This window comes from Scyliorhinus canicula, chromosome 8 (genome assembly GCF_902713615.1).
Source record: "Scyliorhinus canicula chromosome 8, sScyCan1.1, whole genome shotgun sequence".
NCBI lineage: Eukaryota > Metazoa > Chordata > Chondrichthyes > Carcharhiniformes > Scyliorhinidae > Scyliorhinus > Scyliorhinus canicula.
Genome location: NC_052153.1, coordinates 148,978,977 through 149,001,257, shown reverse-complemented (window position 1 = coordinate 149,001,257; position 22,281 = coordinate 148,978,977). Strand labels below are relative to the sequence as shown.

The following is a 22,281-nucleotide window of genomic DNA, read 5'->3' as shown; positions in this document are numbered from 1 at the left end:
GTGACCCAGGGCCGAGATTCCAACCCGGGTCCTCAGCACCATAGTCCCAGTGCTAACCACTGCGCCACCCTATGGGGCAGTATAGTTAATAATAATAATAATCTCGGGGCAGCATAGTGGCTAGCATTGCTGCCTACGGCGCTGAGGACCCGGGTTCGAATCCCGGCCCCGGGTCACTGTCCGTGTGGAGTTTGCACATTCTCCCCATGTCTGCGTGGGTTTCATCCCCACAAACCAAAGATGTGCAGGGTAGGTAGATTGGCCACTCTAAATTGCCCCTTAATTGGAAAAAATAATTGGGTACTCTAAATTTAAAAAAAAATAATCTCATATTGTCACACGTGGGTTTACATGTGGCTTTTTTTTAAGCACACAGCTAAATCGCTGGCTTTGAAAGCAGACCCAGGCAGGCCAGCAGCACGGTTCAATTCCCATACCAGCCTTCCCGAACAGGTGCCGGAATGTGGCGACTAGGGGCTTTTCACAGTAACTTCATTTGTGACAATAAGCGATTTTCATTCATTCATTCATTCATTTCATTAACACTACAATGAAAAGGGGGGCATGTGGTGCAGTGGTTAGCGTTGGGACTATGGTGCTGAGGACCTGGGTTCGAATCCCGGCCCTGGGTCACTGTCCGTGTGGAGTTTGCAAATTCTGCCCATGTATGCGCGGCTTTCACCCCCACAACCCAAAGATGTGCAGGTTAGGTGGACTGGCCATGCTAAATTGCCCCTTAATTTGAAAAAAAAATAATTGGGTACACTAACTTTATTAAAAGAAACACTGCAATGAAGTTACTGTGAAAAGCCCCTAGTCGCCATACTCTAGCGCCTGTTCGGGTACACCGAGGGAGAATTCAGAATGTCCAAATCATCTAACAAGCATGTCTTTCGGGACTTGGAGGAAACCGGAGCATGCGGAGGAAACCCACGTAACACGGGCAGACTCCGCAGAAACAGTGACCCAAGCCGGGAATCGAACCTGGGACCTGGTGCTGTGAAGCAATAGTGCTAACCACTGTGTACTTTTGAATACATTTTGTACATTACATTGCCAGCACCAGCACCGTGCCACATCCTACCACCTTGATATAGGGGAACGATAATTGCAAGTTTCTCTCCAAGCCACACTGTCCTGACTTGGAACTATATTATTCCTTCACCGACACTGGAACACCTGCCTTAACAGCTCTGTGGGTGTACCTATAACACAAGGCGTGCTGAGGCTCATTACCAAATCTCAAGGGCAATTAAAGATGCGCAATAAATGCTGCCCAAGAATAAAAAAATTATGTGCATCATAAAAACTTGATAAAATAGATGACATGAGTTCAAAAGTAGAGGTTTACAGCATGAAAACAGGCCCTTTGGCCCAACTTGTCCATGCCATCCAGTTTTTAATCACTAAGCTAGTCCCAATTGCCCGCATTTGATCCACATCCTTCTACACCCATCTTTCCCGTTTAACTGTCTAAATGCTTTTTAAAAGACAAATTGTACCCGCCTCTACTACTGCTTCTGGCAGCTCATTCCAGACACTCACCACCCTCTGTGTAAAAAATAAATTGCCCCTCTGGACCCTTTTGTATCTCTCCCCCTCACCTTAATCCTATGCCCTCTAGTTTTAGACTGCCGTACCTTTGGGAAAAGACGTTGACTATCTATCTTATCTACGCCATGCATTATTTTATAGACCTCTATAAGATCACCCCAAGCCTTCTACCCTCCAGGGAAAAAAGTCCCAGTCTCTCCAGCCTCTCCTTATAACTCAAACCATTAAGTCCCCCACAAAAATAAAGTATTTATACTCAGCAAAGTTTCTCCTCTCCTCACTCCTTCCATCAACAGCTGCTTAAAAGCACCAGAAAGAGAAATGAAACAGAAGTCATCTGCAAGAAAAAAGGTTTATATTTCTGAACCGATGTTGGGACATGTGTGTGTGCGTGTGTGTGTGTTCTTGGATTGGATTTGTTCATTGTCACGTGTACCAAGGTAGTGAAAAGTATTTTCCTGCGAGCAGAACAAACAGATCATTTAGTACATGAAAAAAGTAAAGAAAATATATAATAGGGCAACAGAAGGTACATAACATAAATACATAAACACCGGCATCAGGTGAAGCATACAGGAGTGCAGTATTAATCAGGTCAGTCCATAAGAGGGCCGTTTAGGAGTCTGGTAAAAGCAGGGAAGAAGCTGTTTTTAGGAGTATCTTTATAGATGAGTACTATGCATCTCATTTTATATAATCTATTCCTTTGTTCTATTTATTATTGATCCTATACATAGCCAGCCGGGAGCTAGTTAAACTTATTCCAGCATTCCCTGCACATATATAGTCCCTCTGTTGGATATATGTGCAATTACATAACAGCGTTAGATTGCATAATATAACATTAATATACTTCTTGCTGATCTTGAAAGGTTATTTATACAGTACTTAACAAATCCTTGGGATGTTCCAACTGTCAATGAATGATGTTTGATTTTCAGTCATTTGGCAGATAATTTGAGCAGGGGATTCATATCCATCCTGATAACACCATGGAAGCTTTCACATTCATGTAAACATGCAAACCAGGCCATAATTTAATGTCTTATCTGAAAGGCAGACTTAGCACAAAATCTTTCTATTCCAGGTCTTTGATGAACAGCCATAATTTTGGAAATGGTGCCCTCCTGAAAGTCATCATTTTAATCAAATTCACCATGTAAAGCTACAACTACACCTTAGAAGGAACAGATTTTCAAATTGCATTTGTTTTTTTTAAATTTAGAGTACCCAATTCATTTTTTTTCCCAATTAAGGAGCAATTTAGCATGGCCAATCCACCTGCCCGGCACATCTTTGGGTTGTGGGGGCAAAGCCCACGCAAACACGGCCAAACAGTGACCCAGAGCCTGGATCGAACCTGGGACCTCGGCGCCGTTAGGCAGCAGTGCTAACCACTGCGTCACCATGCTGCCCTCAATTGCATTTGGAAAGCTCCCAAACACCTTTGATTTTATGCTGTTTATTTTATTTTTTGCACTTCAGCTTAAATAAATACAATATATTAACCAAGGACACCGTGCTGGATTTTATCACACATGATGCACTAACCTGTTGGGTTCCTGCATGTTGAGGAAGTCTGCTCATCATGGCATCCATTTCACTGAATTTTTTCAGAACAGTTTGCACTTCTGCATGAAGCTCTTTGTACTCTGCATGCTGGTCATTAAAAACAGCCTTGTAACGTTCACGTTCTTCAGGGGTTCGGATAGAAGGATATTTGCTATAAAAAAGCCCAAAGGAGGAACCATTTTTTAAAAAATCCATCATCTCACTACATCTTTTTAAAACTGATACCTATAAGCCATACCCTATGAAATAATCATGTCAATCTTAAAGTGCATACCTGGATTATAAATGTCAGCAGAATATCTTTCTGAAATAAATTTAGAGTATCCAATTTTCTTTTCCCCCCAATTAAGGGACAATTTAGGGTGGCCAATCCACCTACCATGAACATCATTTTTGGGTTGTGGGGATGAGACCCATGCAGACACGGGGAGAAAGCGCAAACGACAGATAAGTCACCCTTGGCCGGAATTGGACCCGGGTTCCTGGCACTGTGAGGCCACAGTGCTAACCACTGCGCCACCGTGTTGCCCCTTGTTTACGTACAGAAATTTCACTCAAACCTTTCTAATTTAAGCAACAGATGGCAGTTCCACATCAAATACAAAAAACAAGGTCTACTTCTGCTTTGTTCCAACCACTAGCCCATTACAGCCAAATGTTTTTGATAGAGAAAAGGACTGAAGAGGAAAAATAGGAACTGAACACTGTTGGTACAGACCATTGACAGAGTTTAGTCATTCTCCTGACATTCAGATGGCATGAGCACATTCCAATCCAGCATGTTTGAAATGATACTGTCGGTGCACAAACTGTAACATTAATCTCACACTAGTGAAGTCTTGTACATACAAACTAGGAGGTGTAGGTTATTTGATTTGAGCCTGCTCCACTGTATGATAAGGTATAAAATCAATAATATATGATAGGAGATTGTAGCACCAGGTCAAACATGGGTAAAGTCTCCTGCATACGGTTTGCCAAACTTCTCCAGCCGTGGCATCCTATTGACCTCCCAAGAGTACTGAAGGAAAGCCAGAGAAACATCCTTATTATATTGAAAAATTATCAGTGTTACAGTACCCTGACCAACCTCAATTTATATTAGGAAACTGGACAAAACCCTAACAATTTTTCCATTTGTAAACTGTGAGGAAAGGATACTTCACTCCAGGAGTGATCCCAGTGACAACTAGGGGTCTTTTATATTGAAACAAACTTTATTAACCCCATTAATATCCAAGGAAAAAAAAGATTTTCAAGTTACAGTTCTTACACCATAGGTCAAATGCCACTTATTAATAAAGTCAACACGCAGTGGCTTACAGATTTATGAGAGAAGTTTTCAGAAGTCAGTCTGAGAAACACATCCCCTTTCCTCAGAAACCAGAGCTGAGGAAACTAAAAACAGACCCAGCCTCCCATGAGTGACATCACAGTATGCCTAGCCATTAACCTCTTAAGTGGCACGGTGGCACAGTGGTTAGCACTGCTGCATCATCGCACCAGGTACCCGGGTTCAATTCCAATGACTGTGTGGAGTTTGCAATTTCTCCCAGTGCCGCCGTGGGTTTCCTCCGGGTATTCAGGTTCTCCCCCCCCACAGTCCAAAGATGTGCGGGTTAGGTGGATTTGCCATGATAAATTGCCTCAACGTCCAAGGATGTGCAGATTAGGTTATGGGGGATAGGGCAGAGTAGATGGGTGAGTGGACATGCATAGAAGTGTTCTTTCAAAGGGTTGGTGCAGATTTGATGGGCCGAATGGCTGCCTTCTGCACTGTAGGGATTCTAGGATTCTAATCACAGCTTTAGCAGACATATGATCTGGATACCTTATCCCAAGCTCTTTCAACAGACACATAACACAATACATGTGAAAATTTCCTACAATCACCACTATTTTTTAAATATAAATTTAGAGTATCCAATTATTTTTTTCCAATTAAGGGGTAATTTATCATGGCCAATCCACCTACCCTCCATATCTTTGGGTTGTGGGGGCGAAACCCACGCAAACACGCGGAGAATGTGCAAACACCAGATGGACAGTGACCCAGAGCCGGGATCGAACCTGGGACCTCGGCGCCGTGAGGCAACAGTGCTATCCACTGGAGATCCGGCCCACTATGGTCATATCGTCAGTAAACCTGTCGATGGAGTTGGAGCAAAATTTTGCCACGCAGCCGTGTGTGTACAGGGAGTATAGTAGAGGGGCTAAGTACGCAGCCTTGCGAGACTTGTTGTTTATTTTTACTGATTGTGGTCTGTGGGTCAGAAAGTCGAGGTTCCAGTTGCAGAGTGAGGAGCCAAGTCCTAGGTTTTGGAGCTTTGATATGAGCTTGGCTGGGATTATGGTGTTGAAGGCAGAAATGTAGTCAATAAATAGGAGTCTGATGTAGGAGTCCTCGTTTTCGAGATGCTCTAGGGATGAGTGTAGGGCCAAGTAAATGGCATCTGCTGTGGGCCGGTTGCAGTCATATGCGGATCAAGGCGTTCTGGGAGTATGGAGGTGATGCGCTTCATGACCAACCACTCGAAGCACTTCATTAGGGCAGCACAGTAGCATTGTGGATAGCACAATTGCTTCATAGCTCCAGGGTCCCCGGTTCGATTCCGGCTTGGGTCACTATCTGTGCGGAGTCTGCACATCCTCCCCGGGTGTGCGTGGGTTTCCTCCGGGTGTTCCGGTTTCCTCCCACAGTCCAAAGATGTGCAAGTTAGGTGGATTGGACATGATAGGTTGCCCTTAGTGTCCAAAATTGACCTTAGTATTGGGTGGGGTTGCTGGTTTGTGGGGATAGGGTGGAGGTGTTGGCCTTGGGTAGGGTGCTCTTTCCAGGAACCAGTGCAGACTCGATGGGCCGAATGGCCTCCTTCTGCACTGTAAATTCTATGATTCTATGATTACGACTGAAGTCAGGGTTCCCGGACACTAGTCATTGAGGCACTTTGCCTGATTGTTCTTTAGCATCGGTATGATGGTGGTCTTCTTGCAGCTGGTGGGGACCTCGGAGCGGAGTAGGGACAGGTTAAAGATGTCCGCGAACACATCTGCCGGCTGGTCCACGCAGGCGCTGAGTGCATGACCAGGGATCCCGTCAGGACCCAGCTTACATTTATTATAATGAAAAGATTCTGTCATTGAACAAATACTTCCACGTCTCAGCTTCATTTTATTTAATTCAATGGAAGTAGCACTCACATACTCTTTGACTCTCACCCCCTTGGGCTCCTCACTGCCACACCCCCTAAACAAAGCAGCCCCCAGCTCGTCTCGGGCCCAACGGCCAAACTAACTGGTCTCACAGAAACCAGTTTGAGAACGCCTGCTCCTGCACATTCCCACTTACTAAGTCCATCACTCCACCCCCAAGCTCAGCTGATGAATCAGCGCTCCCTATCACTAATTGGAAGAAGCACAGAGAGTAGTAAGGACACAGAATATACTCAATCATCAAGAGTGGCTTGGTATAACCATTACTGATCGTATCCCAAAGTACATGGCTACTAGGCTGAATCTGCAACAAATGATGAGGAAACCAAGATGGAAAAACCTACTTGACCTCTTCCTCACCAATCTTCCTGCCACAAATGTATCTGTTCATGACAGAATTGGAATGACCACCAGACTATGACTACCAGAGTCCTTGGAGACACAAAATCCCATCTTTACATTGAGGTTACCCTTCAACATGATGTGTGGCACTACTGTGCAAAACAGGTTAGGTTCTAAACAGAGCTAGCAACTCAAAACTAGGCATCCACAAGGTGCCGTGGACCATCAGCAGCAGAATTGTATTCAACCACGATCTGAAACCTCTTGGCCTAATATATTCCTAACTCCATCACTGCTAGCAAGTCGGAAGATCAACCCTGTTTCAATGAAGAACGGGGAAGGCATGCCAGGAGTGAAGTGGAATATCCATCTTGGCCTCATCCTGAGATTCCAAGCATCACAGATGCCAATCTTCAGCCAATTTAATCACTCCACGTGATATCACAAAATGGCTGAAGGCACTGGGTACTGCAAAGGCTATGGGTCCCAACAACATTCTGGAATAGTGCTGAAGAATTGTAATCCAGAACTAGCCTTGTTCCGAACCAAGCAGTTTGAGTACAGTTAGAACATTGGTTATTTACCTGGCAATGTGGAAAATTGCCCAGGTACGTCGGTCAACAAAAAGCAGGCTAAATCTAACCTGGCCAATTAATGACACATCAGCTTTCATAGAATCCCTACAACGCAGAAGGAGGCCATTCAACTCATCGAGTGCACATCGACCTGCTGAACAAACACACTACCTAGGCCCACACTCCTGCTCTATCCCTGTAACCCCACCTAACCTTTTGGACATTAAAGGGCAATTTAACATCGCCAATTCACCTACCTGCCCATCTTTGGGTTGTGGGAGGAAACTGGAGCTCCAGGGGAAAACACAAAGACACGGGGAGAATGTGCAAATTCCACAGTCACCCAAGGTCGGAATCAAACCTGGGTCCCTGCTGCAGTGAGGCAGCAGTACTATCCACTATGCCGCCCTTTCTTTTGTGATCAAAGAGAAGAGATGGTAGGAGACTTCAACAGTGCTATCGGCAATAACTTGCTTACTGATGCTCAGTTTGGATTCCACAGGGCCACTCAGCTCCTGATGTGATTACCTTGTTCCAAACATGGACAAAAAAGCTGAACTCAAGAGGTCAGGTGAGAGTATTTGACGCTGAATGCACGGAGTGCTAGCTGCAGAGAGTGGAATTCTGGAGTGGAGCTAAATGTGGGAGTTTAAGCGAATAAATCTTTTGCCCTCTTAAAATCTAACAAACTGCTGGTAAATGAAGGCCAAAAGAAAGTAAAAAACAAGGTCCCTTCATGGGCAAGCCAGGGGAGTTAAATAGGGCTTTGATGAAGAATCATCCCAGCTTGGAATGTTAGCGCTATTCTCTCGCCACAGACGTGGTCAGACCTGCCGAGATTGTCCAGCTTTTTCTGCTTTTGTTTCAGATTCTAGCATCTGCAGTGATTTGCGTTTTTAAACTTCATTCATGAGACACGAGTGTTGCAGGCTGTGCCTGCATTTATCGCCCATCCCCAATTGCCCTTAAGGGGGCCAATTAAGAGTCAACCACATTGCTATGGATCTGGAGTCACACATTGACCAGCCCAGGTAAGGTTGGCAGATTTCCTTCTCGAAAGGACATTACTGAACCAGATGTGTTTTTACAGCAATCGACAATGGTCATCATTAGACTTTTAATTCCAGATTTTTTTTTATTGAATTCAAATTTCACCATCTCCAGTGGTGGGATTTGAACCTGGATCCCCAGAGCATTACTCTGGGTCTCTGGTTTACTAGTCCCGTGACATTACCATTACTCCACCACCTCCCCCAAGGGGTTTACCTGGAGTCAAATAGGGCAGGAAGTAACTGGTTCCTGAAACAGGAGAGGCTGAGTTTAAAAATAAACCCTAAAATTGTAATCAGCACAGAGTGCTAGCTGCAGCGATTGGAACTTTGGAGTTGAGAGAGTGTGGGTGTTCAGTGAAGTGGGGGAAGGAACTTTGGCTTGTTACCCGTACCACACCACAGGTCAGTGGGGGCAAGAGCTGAGAGCATAGTCCTAGAGCATAAAGTAACACACCCGTGAAATATCGTAGGTAACTGTTTGGTAGGTGACAATTCTACCTTTTTGAACTTGCTTTGAGATTGAAGGCTAAGTAAAAAAAAAAAGTGAGAAAAATAAAGATCAGTAGTCGGCTATTGCAGAAAATACGGAGGCTGGGGATTGAGGGTGATTTAGAGATGTGGATCAGAAATTGGCTAGTTGAAAGAAGACAGAGTGGTAGTTGATGGGAAATGTTCAGAATGGAGTTCAGTTACGAGTGGCGTACCACAAGGATCTGTTCTGGGGCCGTTGCTGTTTGTCATTTTTATAAATGACCTAGAGGAGGGCGCAGAAGGATGGGTGAGTAAATTTGCAGACGACACTAAAGTCGGTGGAGTTGTAGACAGTGCGGAAGGATGTTGCAGGTTACAGAGGGACATAGATAAGCTGCAGAGCTGGGCTGAGAGGTGGCAAATGGAGTTTAATGTGGAGAAGTGTGAGGTGATTCACTTTGGAAAGAATAACAGAAATGCGGAATATTTGGCTAATGGTAAAATTCTTGGTAGTGTGGATGAGCAGAGGGATCTCGGTGTCCATGTACATAGATCCCTGAAAGTTGCCACCCAGGTTGATAGGGTTGTGAAGAAGGCCTATGGTGTGTTGGCCTTTATTGGTAGAGGGATTGAGTTCCGGAGCCATGAGGTCATGTTGCAGTTGTACAAAACTCTAGTACGGCCGCATTTGGAGTATTGCGTACAGTTCTGGTCGCCTCATTATAGGAAGGACATGGAAGCTTTGGAACGGGTGCAGAGGAGATTTACCAGGATGTTGCCTGGTATGGAGGGAAAATCTTATGAGGAAAGGCTGATGGACTTGAGGTTGTTTTCGTTAGAGAGAAGAAGGTTAAGAGGTGACTTAATAGAGGCATACAAAATGATCAGAGGGTTAGATAGGGTGGACAGCGAGAGCCTTCTCCCGTGGATGGAGGTGGCTAGCACGAGGGGACATAGCCTTAAATTGAGGGGTAATAGATATAGGACAGAGGTCAGAGGTGGGTTTTTTACGCAAAGAGTGGTGAGGCCATGGAATGCCCTACCTGCAACAGTAGTGAACACGCCAACATTGAGGGCATTAAAAAATTTATTGGATAAGCATATGGATGATAAGGGCATAGTGTAGGTTAGATGGCCTTTAGATTTTTTCCATGTCGGTGCAACATCGAGGGCCGAAGGGCCTGTACTGCGCTGTATCGTTCTATGTTCTATGTTCTAAATAAAATAGGGATGCAGGGTCAGGCAACATGTTGTACCTGCAGCATGTGGAAGCTGGCAGACCCCATTGTGGTTCATAGCAACCACATCTGTAGCAAATGTTGATTGCTTGAGAACTTTGTCTCAGAGTTAATGAGCTGGAGTCTGAGCTTCATACATTGTGACACATCGATAAGGGGCAGAGTTACCTGGATGCTGTGTTTCAGGAGGCAGTCACACTTCTTAGATTAACTATCTTGAATTTCTTTAGAGGTCAGGGACGGGAGGGTGTGACTACAAGTGCAGCAGGCAGAGAAATCAAAGAGGTAGGTAATGAGTCTCAGTCTCTGCCCTAGTCCAACAGATTCGAGATTCTTGCTTCCTGTGTGGACGAGCAGGGACTGTCGGGACGATCACCGAGCTGACCATAGCACTGTAGTATAGGGAGCTATTCAAGTAGGGGAGAAAAGAGAAATGTAGTTGTAGTCGGGGATAGTATAGTTAGGGGAATAGACACTGTTCTCTGTAGCCAGGATCGAGAGATTGAGATAACCAGAGTGTGACAGGAAGGGACAGAGTGTACAAACATTTTAAAAAAGCAGCAAATAGGGTCAAGAAAGAAAAAAATGGTTTATTACGACAAAATGAATGCCTCTTTACTTGAATGCGCATAACATTCAGCACAAAATAAACAAATTAACAGCACAAATTGACGTTAATGTGGGCGATCTTACAGCCATTACTGAGACCTGGTTACAAGGAGATCATAACTGGGAAGTAAACATTCAGAGGTATGTGACTTCCGTAAGAGGAGGCAGGAATGAAAGGGTGGTGGGGTAGCTTTATTAGTACAAGATGGAACATAGAATAAGTACAATGGCAAGAAATGATCTTGGATCAGAAGGTGTAAAATACAAAGACACTAGTAGGAGTAGTCTGTACGTCTCAAACAGTAGCGAGACTGTGAAAAGGAGAATAAATCAGGAAACAATAAAGGCATGTGAAAACACCACTACTTTAATCATGGGGACTTTAATCTTTGTAGATTGGAAGAATAAAATTGGCAGAGATAGCTATGAGGAAGAATTCAGAGTGTATTTGGGACAGTTTCAGAGAACAATATGACGTGTATCCAACCAGGGGCTAGGCAATTTTGTATTTGGTAATGTGCAACGAGGCAAGTTTAGTAAACAATCACAGAGTAAAGATAAAAGCAAATTACTGCGGATGATGGAATCTGAAACCAAAACAGAAAATACTGGACAATCTCAACAGGCCTGACAACATCTGGGGAGACAAAAGGGAGCAAACATTTTGAGTTTGGATGACTCTTACCCTAGCTTTGACAGAGTCATCCAGACTCAAAACTTTAGCTCCCTTTTTTCTCTCCACAGAGTAAAGAATCCCCTAGGAAGCAGTGACCATAACATGGTAGAATTTGGCATTCAATTTGTGTGTTAGAAACTTAGGTCAGAAACAATTGTGCTATACTTAAATGAGGGCAAGTATAAAGGAATGAAGACAGAGTTGGCTGGAGTTGTCTGGGAAGGGGTTTAGCAGGAAAGATGGTTAATCAGCAACCGCAGACATTTCTGAAAATATATCCCAGTGAGAAAGGAGGATTCTAGGAAGGGAATAAATCAACCATGGTTAACCAAGGAAGTGATGGCTAGTATTAAACTGAAAGAAAAAGACAATGTGGCAAAGATTAATGGTAAACATGACTGGGGAAAGTTTTAAAAACCAACGAAAGATAACCAAAAATAATAATCAAGAGAGAGAAGATAAGTGTGGAGGGCAAACTAGCAAGTAATATAAAAATGGACAGCAAGACCTTCCTTAAATATATAAAGAGGAAGAGAGGCCATGGTGAACATAGGCCCCTTAGAGAATGAAACTGGGGTAACAATATTGGGGAACCAAGAAATAGCAGAAGAGTTAAACAAATACTTTGCATTAGTCTTCACATTGGAATAATACAAGAATAATATTCCAAAAATATTAAATAATCAAGGGCAGAAGTGGGCGAGGGAAGATAATAATAATAAATACAATTACAATCACGAGGGAAAAAGTACTAGGGAAACTAATAGAGCTAAAGGCTGATAAGTCCCCTGTACCGGATTGGTTGCAACCCAGGATACTAAAGCAAGTAGCTACAGAGATAGTGGATGCACTGGTAGCAATCATCCAAAAATCCTTAAATTTTGGGACAGTCCCAGAGGATTGGAAAACTGCCAATGTAACACCTTTATTAAATTTTTAAAAATAATTTATAATAATCTTTATTGTCACAAGTAGGATGACATTGCAATGAAGTTACTGTGAAAAGCCTCTAAACGCCACATTCCGGCACCTGTACGGGTACACGGAGGGAGAATACAGAATGTCCAAATTACCTATCAACATATCTTTCGGGACTAGTGGGAGGAAACCGGAGGACCCGGAAAAAAACCATGCAGACACAGGGAGAACGTGCAAACTCCGCACAGACAGCGACCCAGTTGGAAATCGAACCTGGGACCCTGGCGCCGTGAAGCCACAGTGCTACTGTGCTAAGACAAAAAGCAACTGTGGGCCAGTTGACTTAACGTCTGTCATTGGGAAATGTTAGAGTCCATTACAAAGGATGTTATAGCAGAGCATTGAGAAACGCTTAACATAATCAGAGTCAGCACGGTTTCATGAAGGGAAAACCATACCGAACAAACCCATTAGAATTCTTTGTGGTGGCAACAAGCAGGACAGATGAAGACGAACCAGTAGATGTAAAAGCAACCAAGTCAGAGGGAATACAGCAGTGGTAAGTTTCAAGGGAGTAAGACAAGGCTGAATAGCCTCTACTTTATAGCCAGGAGTACTACAGGTAAAACGGATGAGGCAAGGGTGAAGAATGACATGTGGAATTGGGATATAGTAGCCATCACAGAGACATGGCTGAGGGAAGGACAGGATTGTGGCTGAGGGAAAGACAGGATTCTCTTTGGGCTGGTTTAGCACACGGCTAAATCGCTGGCTTTGAAAGCAGACCAAGGCAGGCCAGCAGCACGGTTCAATTCCCGTACCAGCCTTCCCGAACAGGCGCTGGAATGTGGCGACTAGGGGCTTTTCACAGTAACTTCATTTGAAGCCTACTTGTGACAATAAGCGATTTTCATTTCATTTCATTTCGATTGGCAGCTCAAGAGGAATAAAAATAAAGGGACAGCCACATTGCTGGATGTTTATTATAGACCTCCAGATAGTCATCAGAAAACTGAGGATCTAATATGTACACAATTCGGAGAGGTGTGTAAAAATAAAAATAGGGTAGTTATATTAGGTAATTTAAACTTTCCCAACATTAATTGGGATAGTCACTGTGTTAAGGGCATGGATGGGGTGGAGTTTTAAAAATATATACAGAACTTTTAGCTCAATGTGTAGAGGGTCCAACGAGGGACAGTGCAGTGCTGAACCTAATTCTGGGGAATGAAGCTGGACAGGTGGTTGACATGATTGGTGGGGGAGCATTTTGGTGACAGTGACCACATCAAAAATTGTACAAAGAAATGGACAAGTTGCAAAAAAAGATAGTGGGTTGAGGGAGAGCAGATTTTAGTAAAATAAGGCAGGATCTGGCCACGGTAGACTGGAAAGAGTTACTTGTGGGGAAATCTACAGAAGAGCACTGGGGGGCGGGGGGTCGATCAAAAAGGAAATGGGGAGAGTACAGGCCTAACCTGTTTTCTCTGGGATAACCAGAAGGAATAATAAGCCCAGAGAGCCATGAATGACCAGAGACATTCAGGATATGATGAGAAGAGGAGAGGAGCATTTAGCAAGTACAAGGGGAGCAAATCAACAGAGGCATGAGTAGAGTAGAGAAAGTGCAGGATGGAGTTTAAGAAAATAATTCGGAAAGCAAGAGGGTTATGAGAAAGCAATGGTTGGTAAAAGTTGGGAAGATTCCACGATATTCTACATATATCAATGCGAAGAGGATAACCAGGGAAAGTGAGGCCCATGGGGACCATCAGGGAAATCTTAGGGTGTAGCTAGAGGATATTGGTAGAGTGCTGAACGAATACGTAATCTCTGTCTTCACCCAGGAGGAGGTAGATAGAAAACTCAGGAGAGAGATGGTGAGTTTCTCGAGCAAATTGTCATAGGGAGTGACAAGGTATTGGAGGTATTGGCAAGCTTTAAAGTGGACACATTTCCAGGACTGGATGAATTGTTTCCCAGGGTGCTATGAGAAGTGAAGGAGGAGATTGCATGGGGATCTGACCCAAATTTTTAATTCCTCTCTAACAGAGGACTGGAGAACAGCTAATGTGATCCCATTATTTAAGAACGGTTGTAGAGATGACCCAGGGAACTATAAACCAGTGAGTCTCATGTCAGTCGTAGGGAAACTGTTGTGAGAAAATTCTGAAGGAGAGTATTTATCTTCACTTGGTGAGGCAAGCATGGCTTTCTCAGAGGGAGATCATGCCCAACAAACTTGATTGAATTTTTTGAGCATGTGACCAGGTGTGTAGATGAGGGTAGTGTGCTGATGTAGTTTACATGGATTCCAGCAAAGCCTTTGACAAGGTCCAACATGGTGGACTTATAAAGAAGGCAAATGCACATGGGACACATAAGGAGGATTCAAAATTGGCTTAGCTAAAGGAGACAGACGGTTGCTTTAGTGACTGGAAGCCAATGTCCAGTGCCCCAATGTCCAGTGGCGCACCTCAGGGATCTGTGCTGGGTCCCCCATTGTTTGTCATTTACTTAAATTACAAAGGTGACTATGTGGGGGGTAGAATCAGTAAGTTTCCGGATGGCACATTGGCCAGATGGTTAACAGTGAGGTCGAGTGTCTTGGGTTACAGGAAGATATAGGCAGAATGGTTAAATGGGAAGAAAAGTGGCTGATGGAATTTAACCCTGAAAAGCGTGCAGTGAAACACTTTGAATACTTCCATGTCACATTATTCCAACCAATGAATGGCATGACACTGGGAAGTTCTGAGGAACTAAGTGACCTTGGCGTGTTTGTCCATAGGTCCCTGAAGGCAGAAGGGCAGGTTAATATGCTGGCGAAAAAGGCATATGACTGTCCGTGTGGAGTTTGCACATTCTCCCCGTGTCTGCGTGGGTTTCACCCCCACAACCCAAAGATGTGCAGGATAGGTAGATTGGCCACTCTAAATTGCCCCTTAATTGGAAAAAATTATTGGGTACTCTAAATTTTTTTTTTTTTTTAAAAAGGCATATGGGACGCTTGCCGTTATCAACTAAGACATAGATTACAAAAGCAGGGAGGTAATTTTGGAGTTGAATAGAACTTTGGTGTGAGGCCACAGCTGGAGTACTGTCTACAATTCTGGTCGCTACATGATAGAAAGGATGTGATTGCACTGGGAGTGGTGGAGAGGTGATTCACCAGTATGTTGCCTGGGATGGAATATTCAAGCTATGTACAGAGGTTGGATAGGCTTGGGTTGTTTTCATTGGAGCAGAGAAGACTGAGCGGCACCTAGTTGAAGTGTACACAATTAAGAGGGGCACGGACAGGGTGGATAGCAAGCAGCTGTTCCTGGGTCAGTTACAGGTGGGGGGACACAAGTTCAAAGTGCAGGAGGTTTAGGCGGGTTTTGAGGAAAAACCCTTAACTCAGAATGCACTATTGCCAAGTGTGGAGATAACACAAAGATAGGTGAGAATGCAAGTTGTGAGGATGACAAAGAGTCTACAGAGTGATATAGACAGGTTAGGTGAATGAGCAAAAACATGGCAGATGGAATATAATGTAGGAAAATGTTAAGTTATGTTCTTTGGATTATCTAAGGAAATATATACTAGCACTGGAGGCAGTCCAGAGGAGGTTAATTTGGTTGATCCCAAGTATGGAGGCATTTTCCCAGTAGGAGGTGTTGAAAGCCTGTACTCATTGGAGTTTAGAAGAATGAGAGGCGACCTTAATGAGACATATTGGATTCTCAGGGGGCTTGACAGGGTAGATGCCGAGGGGATTTCCTCTGTGGGACAGTTTAGGACCAGAGGACATAATCTCAGAGGAAGGGGTTGCCCATTTAAGACAGAGATGATGAGGAATTTCTTCTCTCAGGGGGTAGTGAATCTGTGGAATCCTTTTTTTTTTTTAAATATAAATTTAGACTACCCAATTATTTTCTTTTACAATTAAGGTGCAATTTAGCGTTGCCAATCCACCTACCCTCCACAGCTTTGTTTTTTTAGGCGTGAAATGTGCAAAGTCCACATGGACAGCGACCTGAACTATAAATTTAGGGGCTGTAAGCGGTTGGTTTAGCATAGGGCTAAATATCTGGCTTTTAAAGCAGACCAAGGCAGGCCAGCAGCATGGTTCAATTCCCGTACCAGCCTCCCCGAACAGGCGCCGGAATGTGGCGACTAGGGGCTTTTCACAGTAACTTCATTTGAAGCCTACTTGTGACAATAAGCAATTTTCATTTTCAAACTGTGGAATTCTCTACTACAGAGAGCTGTGGAAGCTAGGTTGGTAATTGTATTCAAGACTAAGAGGAACAGATTTTTAATCAGAAAGGGAATTAAGGTCAGCACGGTAGTGCATTGGTTAGCATTGCTGCCTCATGGTGCCGAGGACCCAGGTTCGATCCTGGCCCCAGGTCCATGTGCAGTTTGCACATTCTCCCAGTGTCTGCGTGGATCTCACCCCCACAATCCATAGATGTGCAGGGAAGTTGGATTGGCCATGCAAAATTGCCCCTTAATTGAAAAAAAAACATTGGGTACTCTAAATTTAAAAAGACAGAAAAGGGCATTAGATGCATGGGACGCCCACCACCTGCAGTTTCCCCTCCAAGCCACATACCATCCTGACTTGGAACAACATCACCCTTCCTTCTCTTATGCTGATCAAACATTCCTTGAAATCCTTCCCAAACAGTGGTGTGCTTATACACCATATGGATTGCAGCAGTTCAGGAAGGTAGCTCACCACGACCTTTACAGGCAATTAGGGATAGGCAATAAATGCTGACAGAGCCAGATTTGCAAATATGAGAGGATGTTTCCTCTGTGGGAGAGTTTAGGACCAGAGGGCATAATCTCAGAGAAAGGGGTTGCCCATTTAAGACAGAGATGAGGAGGAATTTCTTCTCTCAGGGGGGGAAAGTTTTTCTCTCAAAAAACTTGCAAATATGTAAAAATAACTACCCTCTATTTCAATTTTAATTATTACATACACTGGGCAGCCCCACCTACCAACCTTGCTCAAACAAGATAATTTAACTTAAAAACATATACTCACGCTATGTAGTCAGCCATCACAAGTGGCTTCGGAATATGCCCTGCAGGAATGTATCCACTTAATACCGTTGGCTTTGCTTCAACTGGTTGCAATTCTTTCGATCGTTTTTCTTTGTGGTTAGTATCAGCAGCCACAGATCTATCTCCTCCAACTCCCAACCGACTCTAAAATTCCAAAAAACAGCTTGAGTTATGCTTTGTAGGTACATAAAGGGGCTGGAAAAGGCCAGTGTGATCCATCTGTTTATTCTAGGTGGTGAGGAAATATCACATCCTATAATTTCTTTTCCATCAAATATCCCACCAGGTGATCAGCTAACTGTTGAATCTGTGGATAAAATCAAACTCCATTGTTCCTTTTGGAAGTCCATTCTAGATAAGAAATCTAAGCTGTATTTTTACTTGCTCGTAAATCTAAGACCAAAAGAACGTGCCTTTGTCTAGAATTTCAGGGGATTGCACGGCATTAATCCAGTGTCTAGTAATTTTAATTATTTTTTCTTATAAATTCAGAGTACCCAATTCATTTTTTCCAATTAAGGGGCAATTTAGCGTGGCCAATCCATCTACCGTGTGGGAGCGAAACCCATGCAAACATGGGGAGAATGTGCAAACTCCACACAGACAGTGACCCAGAGCAGGGATCGAATCTAGGACCTTGGCGCAGTGAGGCAGCAGTACTACCCACTGCGCCACCGTGCTGCCTAGGTGTCTGTATTTACATTGTGTACCCCGTGTTGCCCTATTATGTATTTTCTTTTCATGTACTAAATGATCTATTTGAGCTGCACATAGAAAAATACTTTTCACTGTGCCTCGGTACACCCGACAATAAACAAATCCATCCATAAGTAATGAAATACTTTTTAAGTATTTGGTCACTGTAATGTGGGGTAATACAGTCACTATTGTAATATATTACCTCTTGCAGAGTTGTTTTGTTAAACATATTCAACATTTATCTCATCTCTACCCTTTAGGGTTTTGACCAGCCTGATGTTGTATGCCATGAACTAAATCTGCGTGCAAAAGTTGAAGTTTTTCTTCCCAGCTGGTGGATTAGCTACAAGGTTCGGATCTAAAATCTACCTGCCAGGAGGTCTCACATTTAAATTCTAGTTTGCCAGGTTAATTGATTTCAGCTAGGACGGCAGGAAGGGCACTATAATTCATCTATGATCTACAATCTAGGGAATTTGAGGTATGGAATGTGGTATCGGAGACAGGAAAGTATACAAGAACAGGAGTTAGTCAAGTTACAATATCAAGGACCTTGCTGATATTTTCTATCTAGGTTCACATGTAAATAGTAAACACTACGACAAGGGCCTTGGAAACATAGTCCGGAACAATTTTGCCCTAAAGTCACAAAACAACTTAAATGTATAGGTAGTCCTGACATTTGTGCTGCTGAAAAATGCTAAAAAAATAAAAGGACGATAAAAAATGCATTTCTATTATACAAATTTATGCATACCTTGCTCTTGAGATTTGAAAATCCTATTACCAATATTATCCTATAACCTTCAGAGTTCTGTAGAAGGGTCATTTGGACTTGAAACGTTAACTCTGTTTCGCTCCCCACAGATGTTGCCAGACCTGCTGAGCTTATCCAGCTTTTGTTTTTATTTCATATTTCCAGCATTTCAGTATCTTGCTTCTAGTAGGCAAGATGGTTTGATGGGGTTAAATTTTCCTTCGTTAAATCCATGTTAACAATTTTTACCAGGTTGTTGTACAGCTCATCTTTTTTTTAAATTTAGTGTACCCAATTAAGGGGCAATTTAGCGTGGCCAATCCACCTACACTGCACATCTTTTTTTTTGGGTTGTGGGGGCGAAACTCACGCAAACATGGGGAGAATGTGCAAACTCCACATGGACAGAGATCCAGAACCAGAATGGAACCTGGGACCTCGGCGCCATGAGGCAGCAATGCTAACCACTGTGCCATCGTGCTGCCCTGCAGCACATCCTTAACGGAAACTATTATTCTTACTTGGATGTTGAAAACTAGCATGTTTAGTTGCTTGGTTAGCCATTTTTGAAAACAGGCATCGCACTAATTGATTTTCAATCTCTTGGGTACCACTGCTCTGTAACCTCAATAATAAACATCTTACAAATTAGCTATCCTTGGGAATTACTGGGTTTCAGCAGCTTTGTCTATGATCTCAATATTATCAAAGCAATTAATTGTGCTCAAGAGTTTGCGTGGGTTTCACCCCCAAAGATGTGCAAGGTAGGTAGATTGACCACACTAAATTGCCCCTTAATTGAAAAATTAATTGGGTACTCAATTTATTTTTAAAAAAAAATATTTTCAAAGAAACACACAAAAAAGTTTCTCATGAGCTAATAGCTAGTTTAATAAACAGAGCTATAAAGGCGAGGGAGGTTCTGGGTTCTATGATTTTTGTTTATAAGTTCATAAGATATAGGAGCAGAAAGGTAGTAAATACCAGCAAAGGATGAAATGAAAATCGCTTATTGTCACAAACAGGCTTCAAATGCAGTTACTGTGAAAAGCCCCAAGTCGCCACATTCCAGTGCCTGTTTGGAGAGGCTGGTATGGGAATTGAACCGTGCTGCTGGCCTGCCTTGGTCTGCTTTTAAAGCCAGCGATTTAGCCCTGTGCTAAACCAGCCCCTCTAATAGGATTAGAGGTGAGATAATTGGTTGAGTAGAGGAAACAAGCAAGAAAAAAAGTCACATCTCATTTTTTTTCACTATCTGGCTACATCTGGTGGAAGCTCACATGTATGGGTTCCAGATGAGGATGAGAAGCAGCTCCAGGGGAAAACAACTTGCTGACATGCTTCATCTATGCTCCCATGTGAATAATTAATGACCACTTAACAAGGTACCACAGAGTAACTAGTGACTGTCAATCTATAACTCATTAAGGCCAGATATTCTGGAGGCGAGCGTGGAATTCTTGAAATCAACATCCCACTTATTCACCTGCTCTAAAACTTTGCTTTTAGATTTGTCACATATACCAAGGTACAGTGAAAAGTATTGTTCTGCATACAGTCCAGGCAGATTGTTCCATATATGGACACGATAGTTCAGAATTCAGAAATGAACTGAGAATAACATGGCATAAGAGGCCATGTACTTGCCTTTTGAAAAAAACTACCCAGTTAGTTCCACTCCCATGCTCGAGGGCCAGAACGACATTTTCTTTTCAATGCCAAGTATTTATCCAATTCCCTTTGAAAGTTACTGTTGAATCCATTCTCACCCGGCTCCGAGACAACGCATTCTAGATCATACCTCTCTGCACAAACCAAAACTTGTGGTCCCTCTGGTTCTTTTGTCAATTATCTAAAATCCTTGCCTTTTGGTTACCAACCATTTCAGTGGTCAACATTTTCTCTATACTGTATTTACACCATTAAAAAAAACAACTCTATCCTGTTATTCTTGAATGAGCTATGTAAACATAACACAGTTGACCTGTCATCAATGCTGCTGTTGCATACCTTTCATCTTAAGTCATTGGATAAGAACCAGGAATAGGAACTCTAGCTGAATTCCCCCCTCCACATTCCAGAATGTTGAAGCTAATTGCATTGTATCTCTATCTCAGAGCAGTCAACAAAGTAGACTAGGAACTAAACGACATCTTGCTCATCTGTATGACTCGGCACCAAATTGTGCAGTTAATTTGCCCACAGAATTATGTTACATTACTCTTCTTGCCCATAATACATGTGTAGGACTCCCCTTTTCATTTCTAGGTTCCCCTTAGATTAGCTTCAGACTGTGCTTATTCCACTGTTGCACCTATCATTCTTCGCACTGCTGCCACCCGAGACTCATCATGTTAAATGTAGGAAGTGCAAACCCATTATCGAATCACCAAAATCCTTGGACTATTGTTCAGTAACTGGAGAGCCACAGCATTTAAATTCTCACTTTAGTTTTAGAGAATGCAATCAAAAACATTGTTCAAATACACTCAAATGATTATCTTGCTTGCTTTGTATTAAACATAGTAAGTAGATAAGAACTTGATAAAACCTAGTGACCTGAAATCTAAGAACAAATATTAGTAAAAGAAAATTGAGAATAGTTTATGTAAGGAATGAATGTAATTATTTCAGCTATGCCTCCAAGATAGAAAATGTAGTTAAATTCCTCATTTACTGTTTAGGAAATTTTGAATTTCTGAAAAAGGGAGATGGCTAATCAGCAGGGGAGGGGGCCAGCCCCCCCATCCAGGCTGATCATGTGGAATGTGCGGGCCCTGAATGGGCCGGTCAAGAGGGCTTGCGTGTTCTCGCACTTAAAGGGGCTAAAGGCAGACGTAGCCATGCTACAGGAGACACACCTAAAATGTGCAGACCTAACAAGATTAAGAAAAGGGTGGGTGGACCAGGTGTTCCATTCGGGGCTGGATTCAAAGACCAGAGGAGTAACAATCCTGGTCAGCAAATGGGAGGCTTTTGAGGCAGGGAATATTGTAGCTGACAAGGGGGGCAGATACATAATGGTTAGTGGGATACTGCAGGGGACCCGGGTTGTGCTAGTGAACGTTTACGCCCCAAACTGGGACGACGTGGTATTTATGAGACGCACACCGAGTAAAATTCCAGACTTAGACCCACACAATCTAATTATGGGGGGTGACTTCAACACAGTTATAGACCCTGTACTCAACCGGTCAAACCCCAGGTTGGGGAAGCGACCAGCGGCGGCTAAAGAACTGAGGGGATTCATGGAACTGGTGGGGGGTGTAGACCCGTGGAGATTCGCTCGACCGAGGGCGAAAGAGTTCTCTTTTCCCATGTCCACAAAGTCTACTCCCGCATAGATTTCTTTGTGATGAACAGGGCGTTGATCCCTAGGGTGGAGGGGGACAGAATACTCGGCCATTGCAGTCTCCGATCATGCTCCACACTTGGTGGATTTGCGTCTTGGGGGGGCGGGGGGAAAAGAGAGGTCAGCCCCCACTATGGAGGCTAGATGTGGGGCTGCTTGCAGATGACGAGGTTTGTGGGCGGATAAGGAGGA

The 22,281-nt window shown here is 43.4% G+C and overlaps 1 protein-coding gene across 1 annotated transcript in view; it reads right to left on the bottom strand.

Annotated features, from left to right (window-relative positions):
• marveld2b (MARVEL domain containing 2b) overlaps positions 1–22,281 on the bottom strand; it is a 48,453-nt gene that overhangs the window by 7,097 nt on the left and 19,075 nt on the right. The window contains exons 4-5 of the mRNA XM_038805408.1: positions 17,262–17,425; positions 3,106–3,277 (exon numbers count right to left, since the gene is read on the bottom strand). Coding sequence (XP_038661336.1) covers positions 3,106–3,277; positions 17,262–17,425 — 336 coding nt within the window. The remainder of the gene's footprint in view (positions 1–3,105; positions 3,278–17,261; positions 17,426–22,281) is intronic.